The 13,788-nt window shown below is 39.4% G+C and overlaps 1 protein-coding gene across 1 annotated transcript in view; it reads right to left on the reverse strand.

Moving 5' to 3' along the window:
• LOC115412256 (neuronal acetylcholine receptor subunit alpha-7-like) overlaps positions 1 to 13,788 on the reverse strand; it is a 107,983-nt gene that overhangs the window by 42,269 nt on the left and 51,926 nt on the right. Inside the window, exon 5 of the mRNA XM_030124659.1 lies at positions 10,351 to 10,430. Coding sequence (XP_029980519.1) covers positions 10,351 to 10,430 — 80 coding nt within the window. The remainder of the gene's footprint in view (positions 1 to 10,350; positions 10,431 to 13,788) is intronic.

The following is a 13,788-nucleotide window of genomic DNA, read 5'->3' on the forward strand; positions in this document are numbered from 1 at the left end:
TTATTTATTAGTGTGTTTTTTTAGTTATTAGTTTAATTTTCTTCAGTTTGATTTGGTGTTTTAACCTTACGGTCCACTTAGGAGCCTACAACAATTAATCTAAATGGACAAAAAAGAGACAATAGAGAAAACTGTCAATGCCAGTGAGAGTGATTTATATTCAGTGCAGTCATTTGTTTTAGACAGAGAATGATACATGTTTTCACGTCAGAGTCTCCAATAACACTAGATAAAGTTGATAGATTTGTCAGTAGTCACTTTTTTTGATAAAGAGTCGCTAGGGGGTTCGCAAAAATCACTAAATATACCAACAATGTGGCTAAATTGGAAACACTGACACTTACAGCTAGGCAGACAGAGTGTGTGTTTTTATGAATATGACATGATTTGGTGTCATTTAGAGGAAAAATTTGTGTTTTAGTGATTGAGTCACTTTTCAGAAGTTGCTAAACGTCTCCAAACAAATTTTAAGAGCAACTAAATTTGTTGCTAGGTGCTTTGTGGGAAAAAAAAAGGTTGCTAGAGAAGTCTGAAAAGTTGCTAAATGTAGCAATAAAAGTGTTAAGTTGGCAACAATGTTGGTGACCTAGATCTATTGTACATAAAAATTGTATCCTAGAGAACATGATCGAAACAGGCCTCTATAAGACAGAGAGGTCTGCTGCAACAAGACATGCAGTCCAACTGACATCCACTCCAATAAAAATAAAAATTCCAATTTGACAATAAGGTGAACATTGCTAGTAATCCTTCAGGAAATGCAGGAACTAATTTCCATTCACATACAAGACAGGTAGGAACTGTGTGCAGTAAAGAGGTCTCTCCTTTCTCATAAGAATGATAAATGTTAGCTGGGAATGAATATGGATGGTACAATGACTTCAATTTGGTGGAATAAACCTCACTGACAAAGACAAATGTTAGGAACTTCACATTATTTGGAATAGCCATCAGGGTCATATCAGCTTACAGTTTTATTCATTCATTGTATTTGTTTTGAACTGAAGTGTCGAAATGCTCCTTGGCACCAGTATGACTTTCAGTGAGGATTCATTTGGATCAAAGTTGAGAGGCAATTTGCATGTGACAGAGACAATCAATCCAGAAGAAATTTAGTGATGGAGCTACATACACGTGTATTGATTTCAATGCTGAGGCCAGGCAGGCCATCGCTTTTGCATGGTCAGGGAAAAAAGGGGAAGAGGAGGCTGCTAGGGAGAGCAGTAATCACTGCCTCTGACAGGAAGGCCTCCTGATTCAATCCGTTACTGTATATAACTGTATATCTGCTGTAGATCTTTCACAAACTCACAGTCTGACAGAAGTGGGTCATTAGAGACTTAAGATGATGAAGAAGAAGTGGTAGTTCCCTGCTTGGACTGTGCTAATGGATGCATATTTCAACCATTTAGTGTCACATTTCATTTAGTTGAAAAAGGTATCTGACTACGAGGGGCTGAAAGCAACACTTGCAAAATTCTTAAACACCAGCTGTTAAGCAGTAATATCATAAAACAGCTAAGATAACCAAACCAGATAAAAAATAACAAGAATTCCCAAAGGACTGTTTTTCAGCTGATGCTCTACTGTTCACAGAGTTCATTTGGTCTCTGTTTGGTTCTGTGTAGATGTGTTCAGTGGACTTCTATTTTCCCTACACACTGCTGCTGCAACTCTAAATAGTATAAAGAGTGCAGAATGTTTCATTTTTTGGAACTGCTAAGGAACATTTCCTGTAATTCTGCTCTAGATCACATAACACAAGCTTTAAATGTACATGTCAAAACTACATGATCCAATCAAAGCTAACAAAACTCTTTTGAGTTTTTTTTTTTTTTTTTTTTTTTAAAGTCATCTAATATACTGTGTTATATATGTTTTCGTGTTGGATGGACAGGTTTTTTTTAAACCTGAAGTGAATTTTAACTGAAACACTGACATTCTTTTATTTATAAATGTGTTTTAGGTCTGCTTCCATCATATTTACCGGTTAATATCTGTTGGAATTACCTCAATAATTATAGTCTCCGTTCCGAGGATCTGTTGTGGATCAGGCCGATGGGATGAATTTGTGAAATGCAAAAATTACACTGACGACATTAACAATCAAATTGCTTTAGCTCAGGGGCCACATTCAGCCCAATTCAATCTCAAGTGGATCAGACCAGGAAAATACTATCATAATAACCTATGAAAAACAATAATTCCAAATTTTTGTAGTGAAAAACATAAAATTACACGATGAAAATGTTCATATCTACAACTTATCCTTTAAAAATGTTAATCACATGAACCTGAAATGTTCTGCTCTTCGAGTTGTTGAACGGTGCCCTCCATGGGCACCCTTTATGTATTGTTCACTTTCAGTAGTATCCTGTATTGTTAACATTCTGTTTGGCCACGCCATTGAAGTTTTGTGCAGCTTTCATTCTGGTCGATAAGTCTGGGCAGATATACGCAAGTACTAGTACTGCAGACTTGCATAAGAAGTTGGATTACATCACGGGTCAGACCGTGGAGGGGCTTCGCCAAACTGCGGGACTGAGAGGGAAAATGGATGAACTGTGTAGAGACCTTACTGCTCTGAAGTGAGGAGTAATGCTGAGGCCAGGTCAGGTTATTACAAAAATGCATTATAACTAAATTAAGCAGAAATCAAGTTTTCCCTGGTCAAATTGTTTACCCTGAGAGCTGAGGAAAAGCAGCTGGATTCTTCTCTAATCTACTCCCCCTGCAGTCAAAACATTTCCATGGTCAAGACACAGTAAGTAGTGAACTGATAAGGACTGGCAACAACTGAAGGACAGATGGACCTATTGTGTCTCTTATTTTGCACACAATCTTCCAAGGACACACACACAGCACACGCACATTCTCCCCCCCTCTCCACTCCAATCATCTGCCCTCAAACTCTGTTTTTTCACCCTGTCCCCCAAATCCGACCAATTCCATTGAAAAAGAACCAGCATGTGTCCACGTGTAATGTGTGAAACCTGTATGATGTCTTATGATGTATGTGCATGCATTGTCTTCTCTGTTCTTCACTGCAAATTTAAAAGAAAGGGTTCTGGGCAGCGCGACTAGTTTTTGCTGCGGCCCAATGTCCCTAACATCGAACTATAATTTTGTTTGCTGTACTGTACATTGTACTGTGCTGTCAACTGACAAATAAATTCTATTCATTCACTATCATTTTGTCATTAACTTAGAAACATGATTGCTTGCACCTTTTACAGAGCACAACTAAGGTTTTACTTTGTGGTAGAAGCATTCTGTTCACCACTAATGTTTAAGCCAGGTGGTGATCTGTTTTGTGTCAATGCTAGCCTTTAGGTGAGCTAATGTTGATGCTATTAGGTAGCAATTGCTGTGTTTCCTCTACTAGCGAATTATTTGTGCACTCTGGGAGAGACTTGTGCATATTATTACTATTGGAGTATTTTTGATTCCTGCCAATTAGATTACATGCAATGTTAATGCAGTATATTCTGTGCAAGATCACTGCATTTCTTGTAAACCTTATTGCATATTTAATTTAGTTTCATTAGCTACGCATTTCAGGTGGTTTTTATACATGTTCATTTCATTGGTTTGTAACTGCAGGAATATTTAGCTGTTTAATTCATGTGTGATTGTTTAATTCATGTGTGTTTGTTAATTCATGCATTTAAAAAGGATGGGTAAAAGTTAAGAAGTGGAAACATATTTCAGCACACATTGTAACAAATTTATTTGTTTGTGTTTCATGTCATTGCAGTTCCACAAAATATTATTCGAAGAAGGGAAGAAAAGAAAATAAGTAACCAAAACAAGACTTTGCCTTCAAACAGAAACTGGTCTCTTCCTCATTCTTCTTCATCTTCTGTTGTTAACAGTCTGCCTAGCTCTGCAAGGGTGGCTACACGCACAGTGAGTCATGAATCTTCATGAATCTCTCAAAGAGGAGTGTTCCATCCCTGCCCAATTTTGTCAAACTATAAGATCTTAAGTTTTGAAAATGCAATCATATATACAAATGTATGTCTCTTGTTTAAGGTTATGCAAAATTCTGCTGCTCCTCCCTTAAAAGGTTTTATCTCTTTGAGTTCTGGAAAAACACCTCAAACTACCCGACCAACAGCACACAGCGAGTGCAGGATTCCGAGGCACAAAACAGCATTTGCAAATTCACTGTTTTCATGTGTGGCCATGTGAATTGGCGATGAACTGGCGAAATGTCCAGTGTGTACCCCGCCTTTGCCCCTATGTAGCTGGGATAGGCTCCAAGCAACCCCCGAGACCCTTGTGAGGATAAAGTGGGTTCAGATAATGAATGAATGAATGAATGTTCTTTTGTTGGAATTATTTAAAGGAAATTATATTTCTTGGTTTTGAGTGAAAGTATTTTGTCACTGAGATGTTGGATGGATGTGTGCGTGTGTGTGTGTGTATGTGTGTGTGTGTGTGTATGTGTGTGTCTGTGAGTGAATGAGTTTTAACCGTTCACCGTCAGCCACCTGTGACCTGAGGCACTCAGGCTGTTTCATTAATGTTTGGTTTTTCTTTGTGGTACAGGTGCTGTGTACCTGAGCGGCAGTCCAATCTGGTGGTGGCGTTTTTCAGTTTCCTTTGGGTTTTTTTGTGTTGTGTCACATGTGTGGTGGTGGATCCTTCCCCTTATTTTTTGGTTTCCTGCCGCCGTGGTAAGTCCTCAATTCCTTTGTTTTCCTCCTGCCTGAGTGCTGGCTGAAGGCCTGGTGGGTACGGCATCTTAGTTTTATGTTAGTTTTATGTGATTGTTTGATTTATTTTGTTAAATAAAAATCTTTCTTTTAACCAGACATGACTTCCCCAGGATGGATCATTACAAATCTGTGTGACCTTGCTATTTAACCTTTATTTACTTGTATAATTTTCCCAGGGGTGAAATTCTCCTGGGTGGCATTGTCGGACAAACTTTAATGATTTTATTCCCCCACTCACTGCCACACTTGATTGGACCAATCACAACAGTTTCTGCCCTCAGAACATATTTCAGTGAGCAAAAGTCCCATCTGCGGTACACTAACTATATACTCATCCTAGTTTTACAAACAGATTGGATAGAGCGGCGGTACTTTAAAATGGTATCTTGGCATATTGTCTGCTATAGTTATTTCATCTCACAGATCACATGTTAAGGGAATGCACAAGACAAAACAAACTATTGATCGTATCTATCAATTTATTGTGAGAATACATTTTTCAAATGTTTAATATTTATGTTCGGCAAATCTGTGTGAAACTCTAGGTCATGAGTTGGCAACTTTTGGGGCCTGATTCACTAAGATCAAAAATAACGGGTGCAAATGTGCTTGCTCGCGCTAAAATATGTGCGTGCTATTGATTTGCATGTCAGGGGTGATCAACTAAGATTGCCTGCGCAAATGACAACAGGCGCAAAGTCTTGGAGACCGCCCTATTTAAATGAGGATTTTGCGTCCGCTACTGGTTGTTGTCATGGAGACAGTGCGCTGTAAAAACTGCTCTGGGATATCCCAGCACTCATAAATATGAAGTTGTTCTTTTTCCAGACAGAGTGGTGAATAGGTATTTCTCTGTTGTTGTTTTTCAGTGGTGAAGTGTGTTATTAATGAAATAAATACCTTCTCTCTTTATGTTGATCTGTATGGTGAATGTATGGTGAATGAAAACTTTTTAGTCTGTGGGCATGATTAAAAAAAAAACAAAAAAAACCCATCCGCTTATATAGCCGGTTCAGGAGTCCAGTCACAACACCATGGACAGTGCTGTTTGTGTATCTGTGTGTGTGTGTGTGTATGTGTGTGTGTTGTGCAGTGCTAGAACCCATCCTGTTCTGTCTCTTTTGAGTGCACGTGAGAGAGAAAGAGACGTCTCTCAGGAGTCAGGTCCTGGCCCAATAGTGATGGGCCACTAGTGGAACCGGGCATGGGGGGCAGGCCCATGTCTCAAATTATTATTTTTTTCTTCTGTCATTACAAAAATGTTGATGTGATCAGATCAGATTGGTTCTCTGTGTTTCCTTTGGTTGTGCCCATGTCACCTCCTCACCACAACAACTGTAGCCAGTTTTGTGCGAAGCTGAGCCAGTTAAAACCTGCCTTTCAGACACGCCAAATATAGACCCAAAATCAGCCACCACAATCAGTTTCAGGTTTGGTAAACCACATTGCACGTGCTAAATAAATATTTGCATCTACTCCTCCCAATAATTTTGCACGTTCTGGCAGAAACGCCCATATTGCATATTTATCAAGGCAAACACTCTAAATGGGATGCGGGAGCTATTTTGCCCATTTGAGAGGCGCAACCCTTGGTGCGTCGGGGTAGTAGATCAGCTTCAACATGTTTTTGCATGCGCAGTTAAGTTTGCACATGTTTTTACTAGGCTTGTAACGGTACACACAATTTTCGGTTCGGTACGTTTTCGGTTTTGAAAGCCAAGGTTTGGTTTTTTCGGTTTGGTACGGGAAGAAAGCAAACCCCTCAAATTGTCTTTAATACATTTAGGAATTTTTGAACATTTTTTCCCCAGTTTTTGGACACAATAGAATATAGAAAAACAGGAATAATATAATTCTGCTGCTATAAATGAAATAGAAAATAAAATAAATTATTAATATTACTAAATGTATTTTAAACATTAGTATTGCACTTTTCCCTGACAGGTAGTTTTGAACAAACAAAAAAAATCTAATCACAGTTCTGTTAGTTCACATTCTTCATAAAAGATATCAACAAAAAAATTCTGCATGAAGTGCAACATTAACAGGAGGGTAAACTGGTATTCTGTTTTAACAAACTGAAGAGCAACATTGACAATAAACTTAACCAAATTATTTATTTCAGGACAGCTAACAAACTGTTTAGGCCACTTTGTGTACTTGTGTGTGTGTGTGTGTGTGTGTGTGTGCGCGCGTGTGCAAGGTGCGATTTTTCTGGGGGATGGTTTGTTTGTTGTTTTTTGTGGGTTTTTTTTTTTTTTTTTTGGTCGGAGCCAGGGGGGTGGGGGTGTGTGGTCCTGTCCATAACTAACGTAACTAACACTGGCGTGAAACGAAAGTGAAACTTTTATTTTTATATACTTTCAACGTCCAACTCTGAGTTCTATTCCTCTGTTATACAGCGTGCGTCAAAGAGACACAGACAGAGCTAGTGAGTTTTAGAACTACCGTAGTTCCTAGGGGTCAAACAATGCTCGTCTTATCACCGTCTCTTTCCTTGTTGTTGTCTTTCACCGGGACCGGTACTGATCCCATACTGGACTGTAATGATGGCAGAGGGTCTTCAGTTTCTTCCTTCCAGGTTCACATCATATTTGTTGTTTTTTTTTAACCTTGTATCAGCTGCTATTTCGTATTTCGGGTCAATGTGTGCATCCTTCAGTATGTCCGTGTGAAACTTATGCGGATTTAAAGTTCCGCATCAAACAACGTCTTTCGTTCCTTTTTCTTTTTGTCAACATACTGTGCTGTTTCGGTACAGCTGTGTACCAAACCGAACAGGTGTGTACCAAAACAGTTCGGTTCGGTACGTGTACCGTTACAGGCCTAGTTTTTACACACGCAAACCATTAGTAGACTCGCAGCAATTAATGGGCCATGCTTGGAAATTGGGCTGATTTTCACATGATCGGCCATGGCCTGCGACCAGCTGGTCAATCTGAAATTGACCGATTTTGAGCACAGGACAAATTCCTGCCGCGCCACATAGCCAGACCCAGGGCCACGTCCAGATAGTCATATATAAGGCCGCAATCAGGAATGTGAAGGGTGCATGTGTTGCTGACAGAGGCGTTCCATGCTGTGCGTACCTGACACTGACTATGCACACACCATACAACCGTACAAAGTTAAAATAACAGTGAAACTTAAGACACTTGAATAATTCCTCTAACTGTCCTGCTGTTCTGCATCTCATTTTCCTTTTCCCTTCCTTCAGAAAGTTTCATTTGAGGGGGCAGGAAGTTTGTTTAAAGGGGCATTGCCCACTCTTGCCCCCCCCCCCCCCCCCCAGAACTGCACCCAGTCCAGACCTGCGAAAACTATCGTATTTGTACAGTAATTTCACCCTCTGTATGATAAATAATTCTAAAATCCCATAATGTACAATAATTTGACCCCTCCATTATACAACTGAATTAATGAATTACTGACCAAGAAAATATGCATCCTTATCTAGGAGCACAGAAGACACCCTTCTTTGCATGCTGCTCCGTGCTGAGTTAACCTGTTTCGCATTGACCACTGATGCTTTGATGATATGTTAAGGTGCCTCCACCAGGTCTTAGAGACTTACCCTCCCTCTGCCTGGGTGTGAATCCCTTCCCCCTTCCTGGAGTGCACCCCCCTGCCTTTTCCCCTGAATGTGAATTCCCTGGCTCCTTTCTGGAGTACAAACCCTTTTTCTTTATTTCTTTGTTTGTCTTTTGTATTCTGTTCACTGCTTTGAAGTAACTGCATAAATACCATCTGAAAATGTAGAGTCAGGGTCAGACTACAGAAACAGACACTGTCTGCATCAGTACTCTCACCGTGCTCCAGAACACTAAATAAAGCTACACTCATTGCAGCAAACTTTGAACCAGGTTTTGATTTTTCTTCAACCTTACCAAATTTTCTTCAACATTACCAAAGATTTTCTTCAACATTACCAAACACAGATAAGATACAGATCCTTCACATAGTGCTGCACTTGTTTTTATTGTATTCTTCTCATGTGCCTCTAAAGAGGCAGGACCCTGATTCAGCCCAAAGCATGTAGAAGTTGAGAATTTATAAATTGTGTTCTGGTCCATTCAGTGCAGGGGTTCATCCTTTGCCCCATATATGAAGAGATGCTTGCTTTTTTCCAAGGTTCTGTTAGGTTATTTAAAAGAAAAACTGGGTTGCAACATGCAATATGTACAGTCTATGATAATGTGTTACTAAAGTGGATGGTCTGAGCTATATCAGAATAAAAATTGGGTGTGTATGATAATTTTCCTTCAAATATGATAATTTTCAGCTGCTGGTATGATACAGAACTCACTAAAAACCAGCCGTTTCAATCAATGCACCTGTTTTCATACAGAAACCTAGCACCTTTTTGCACACTTTTCTTCTATTTTTAAAATAAATGTTCTAATGGGAAAGTTACATTGCAATGTCTTGTGTGTTGTGTTTGGAAAAAATGAGATTGGAATCAGCCAAAATCAGAATCGGCCATCCAAGCACCCTGCAAATCAGAAATTGGGATCGGCCCCAAAAATTTTAATTGGTGCAAGTCTACTAAAGTGTCATTTTGGGAGAGAAATAGATTGGCTTGAATGTCTGGTTTCGACTGGCTTGATATGTAAAGTGTCATGAGATAACTTCTGTTATGATTTGGTGCTATATAAATAAAATTTGATTGATTGATTGAATAAGAAAAGAAAAAACTGTCTGGAGCCTAAAAACAGCAGTGTTATGTCTTGTTGACATTTACACTGTATATTGTTTGGGAACCGATCTGCACAATACTCAAAGACACTGAAATTTTGAGTTGTTTATTCTGTGCTGTGTTTCATTGTGTACAGACTTATCTAGCACACTGTTCTGTGGGGTTGGTTACACTCCCAACACCTGGGGCCCATGGCTGGTACTTATTAAAAAGTACGTTTTTGTCTAACCTGACTGTGATGCTGTGACATACTGCTCACTTTCCGCTACAACTGTTTCAACATTACCATCAGATTCTGTCAATTTATGTTACTTGTCATGACTTGTCATTTGATCCACATACAATTTGTTTATTAAGTTCAAAAGTCAAACATTTTTGGGGCTTTGTCGAGAAAATGCTAAGGCTGAGGTGATCTTTTAATTACTTCCAACACTGTATCCACTTGAATCATGGCAAATTCTTATCTAAACAATATAAAGACAAGGACAAACAGATTTAAGAGCAGTTGTTTACCCAACAGCTGTCACCAGAATGCAGAAAAAAGACATCTGATGTGCAATATGGTTTAAGGAATCAGTGCAATGACAGAATGTATGCATTGTGTTTTTTTTTTTTTTTTGCTGCTTTTATTAGTATTTCCGTTTTTATAGTAGGTTCTATATGATGCACACATCGGATGGCACTTTTAATTTCTTTGAACTTGTTACAATGGCAATAAAGATATACTATTTATTCTGTTCTAAATTAAGTGTTACCGTCAGTCAATGGTGTCCAAAAGGTGCGACCTCAAAAGAAATCTGGGTCTGCTGTTGACCGCACAGATGTGTCATACAATTCTAGTAACACAGCTACAATGTAAATGACACTTCACAAGTAAATATGTAATTTTATCTGATGCTAAAATGTGACAGTTTATAGGATGACTCTTACCTGGTGGGATGTAGGAACAATGACCCATGGAGTCGACCACAATCTTGGTGTGGAAAGTGGCCTCGAATCTTTCATCTGCACTGTGGAGCAAACATAGAATAACTTTTCTGCAACTGAATTATCTGTAAGTAAAGTAGAAAGAAACACACTAAGGCTTGGCTCGGCTCGGCCTTTTTGTTTTTCCATTACGAAAAAGGGCCTGGAATCTGGTACCCGGTACTAGTTTTTTGGTATTACGTCCGCCGAGGTTCCAGGACTGGGGACCAGATATTAAAACGTGATGTATAAACACTGCAGACCACTGATTAGTCAGAGAGTCGTCTCTGTGACCCGCCGTTTTACAAAAAACAGATGCGGAAGTTTACAGTAAAGATAGCGGTAGGTTAATCCACATGATAACAGCCCGCAAAACTACACCATGGTTTGTCGAGGAGGTTCAGGTGTAAAAATTCAGTGTGAGCCTGATGAGACAACACGCAACGAACGAGTTTATCAGCAACTCTCTGAGCGGATGACACAGAAGTAATGCGCCACATCGCTATGACGTCCAGGTACTCTAAAGTCTGTAGTATCCTGTAATGGAAACGGTCTCCAGGAATAGGACCAGGTACCCAAGTCAAGTTGAGCCGAGCCGAGTCAAGCCAGTTCCACGTAGTGGAAATGCAGCATAAGAAATCCATGTGCTCATCCAACATTGAGAGGAATTAATTACAAGAATATGCCACGAATTGGGATGAACTACAAACAGTGAGAGGAACAGATGTGGTGGACAGACAAATATTTCTCCAGCTTAGGTAAACAGCACACAAAGATGCACAAATGAAGCAGTTTCTCTGGAGATGATTATTCAGAGGTTTGACTAATCCTCCCTGTTACCCACAATTCACTCCCTTTATATTTCAAATAATTTTTATTGTGTTTTCAGAAAAAATACAAAAAGGAGAAGAAAAACAGTTGGGTTAGGTCGTCACTTTTCACATAAATGTACAGATACACAAAAAAAAGTAAACAGTTTGTGAGCTTAACATGGTTGAAAAGTCAGGATCCAGTTAGGAAGACATGTTTGCCCACCCCACCCACTAAGTCATTGCATTCATCATTTAGTAAGGAGTGGGGTCAGCCCCACAGAGCCAGTCAGTGTTGTATGAGTCACTAGACCAAGTTGGAACTCAGTTTAACCTGATGTTTGAGTGTTGTGAAAATAAGACAAGAAAGGACATAAGAAAGGTTGCCAAATTCCAAAGAACTTTTTGGTTGAGCCACCAAGGGAAGCATGCAGCATCTCCAGGTTGAGACATGTCACGGAGCCATTGTCTGAGGCTGGACAGGGCTGCGCCCTTCCAGTTAAGCAAAACTGCATGTCTGGCCAACAACTAAGCAAAGGTAACCATAGCAGCAAATGTTAAGTTCGGGCCATCCCCACCAGGCACACCAGGCAAGGCAACAATAGGGTTTGGGTCCAGAGTTTTATTCAAATTTTTTGACAGTGTCTGAAAAACATCTTTCCAAAATTTTTGAAGTGGAGGGCATTGGCAGTATTGTGAGTCAGAGTGGCATCTTCACTTTTGCAATTGTCACAGGTGGGAGTTATACTGGGGTAAAAGCTGGCTACTTTAATCTTTGACATGTGGGCCCTGTGGACCAATTTAAATTGCAGAAGGCAATGTTTTACACATAGTGAGGATTTATGTATTGAGAGAAGAGCAGTATCCCATGTTTTGTCAGATATACACTACCTGTCCACTACCAGCAACAGGAGATCTTCTCTTCACAGTTGAAACTGAGACTTGCTTACTACGACCACTATTGAGCTTTGCTTGAAGCTGTTGTTCTGTGAGTCGCCTATCACGCAAGCTGTTGACTCAAAGAAACTTGTCTTCTGATTCTGTTGTGGCTTTGAGTCTGCCAGACCTCTTCCTGTCAGCATTTCCCATAGTTTCTGAGTGCCTTTTGATGGTGAATGAAACTGGACTTACTGACACCTTGACTTTCTTGGCAATTTCTCTGTAGGAAAGACCTGTATTTTTAAGTGTTATGATGGTCTGTCTCTCTCCTATTGTTAATTGCCTTTTCCTCACCATTTTTATAGTAACACACTACTTTCTGCTGTACAATACTGTTCAAATAATGCTCACAATGGTATGGTACCAAAGTGTGTTCAAACACTACTTTTATGCAGACAGAGGGTGTTGGAAGGAATTCAGAAATGTTAGGACACCTGTAGGAATTGGTAGCCCCAACTTTTGAGGCTTGATCAACCTCCATTGCTGCAGAACTGCTGTAAGTTATTAACCCATTTCTTGTTCGCATTTTTGTATAATTCTGAAATGTACATTATTTTTCAGTTTAGTTTAACCTCACCTTTGTTTTTTTTACCTCTGGGAGTTCACCGCTTACTTTTGTACCAATTCAAGATGTTCATTGGACTTGAACTGCTTGAATTTCAATACAAAACTGGAAAAATTGGGGTGTTCTAAAACTTTTGACCGGTAGTGTATGTCCCAGGTCCTCCTCCCAAGCTGCCCTAACTCTGTCTAGAGGTGTACATTTCAACATCAAAATACTGCTATATAATTTGGACACGGCACCTTTAGCCAGAGGATGAAGGGTCAGAATAGTGTCAATCAGATTAGTGGCAGGTTCTGTAGGAAAACAAGGCAGGGTTATATGCGTATATTGCCTGACCTCAAGGTACCGGAAGAAGTGTGACTTAGGCAGGTTGTATTTCTCAGACAGTTGTTGAAAGGAGACAAAGCAGCCATCCATGAACAGGTCTCTAAACCACCTAATGCCTTTATTAGGCCAAATAAAAAAAAAATTTAGTCAATCTGTGAGGGGGAAAACAGGTGGTTAGAGGCAATTGGGCTAAGACATGAGAAATCTTTGTGGCCAAAGGCTTTCCTAAACTGGATCCACACTCAGAGAGTGGCACACAACTAGATTGCTTGGTAATCTTGGTGTGGAGCAGCTCAGAGGTGAGCCCAGAAGTCCTGGGCAATCGTTGAGTTTGTGGGCTAGGCTCAAAGACTGGTTCATTAGCTTGCCATCGAATAGAATAATCACAAAAACCTGGCCTGTATTGAGAACAGGATTCAATTACTGAACAGGCAAACAGGTTAAATCCAGTGTGCACACACACACTGGAATACCACCAGCTGTATTAATTACTAAGTCAAATTCAATCAATAGTGTATTCATTCATCCAATGAATATACATCAACCGTATTTTAAAATAAATGGCATACACAATTAATTAATCATCAATCCATGCATTAATCAGATCATTAATACTGTTAATTAAGTGATGAAAATAATACACAATTATCAATTCATGCATTGATCAAATCATTAATTAATACAGTTGAATAAGTCGATGTCATGAAAATAAATAATACACAATATTATTCATTAATTCGTTCCTATCATTAATGCAATAAA

This window comes from Sphaeramia orbicularis, chromosome 3 (genome assembly GCF_902148855.1).
Source record: "Sphaeramia orbicularis chromosome 3, fSphaOr1.1, whole genome shotgun sequence".
NCBI lineage: Eukaryota > Metazoa > Chordata > Actinopteri > Kurtiformes > Apogonidae > Sphaeramia > Sphaeramia orbicularis.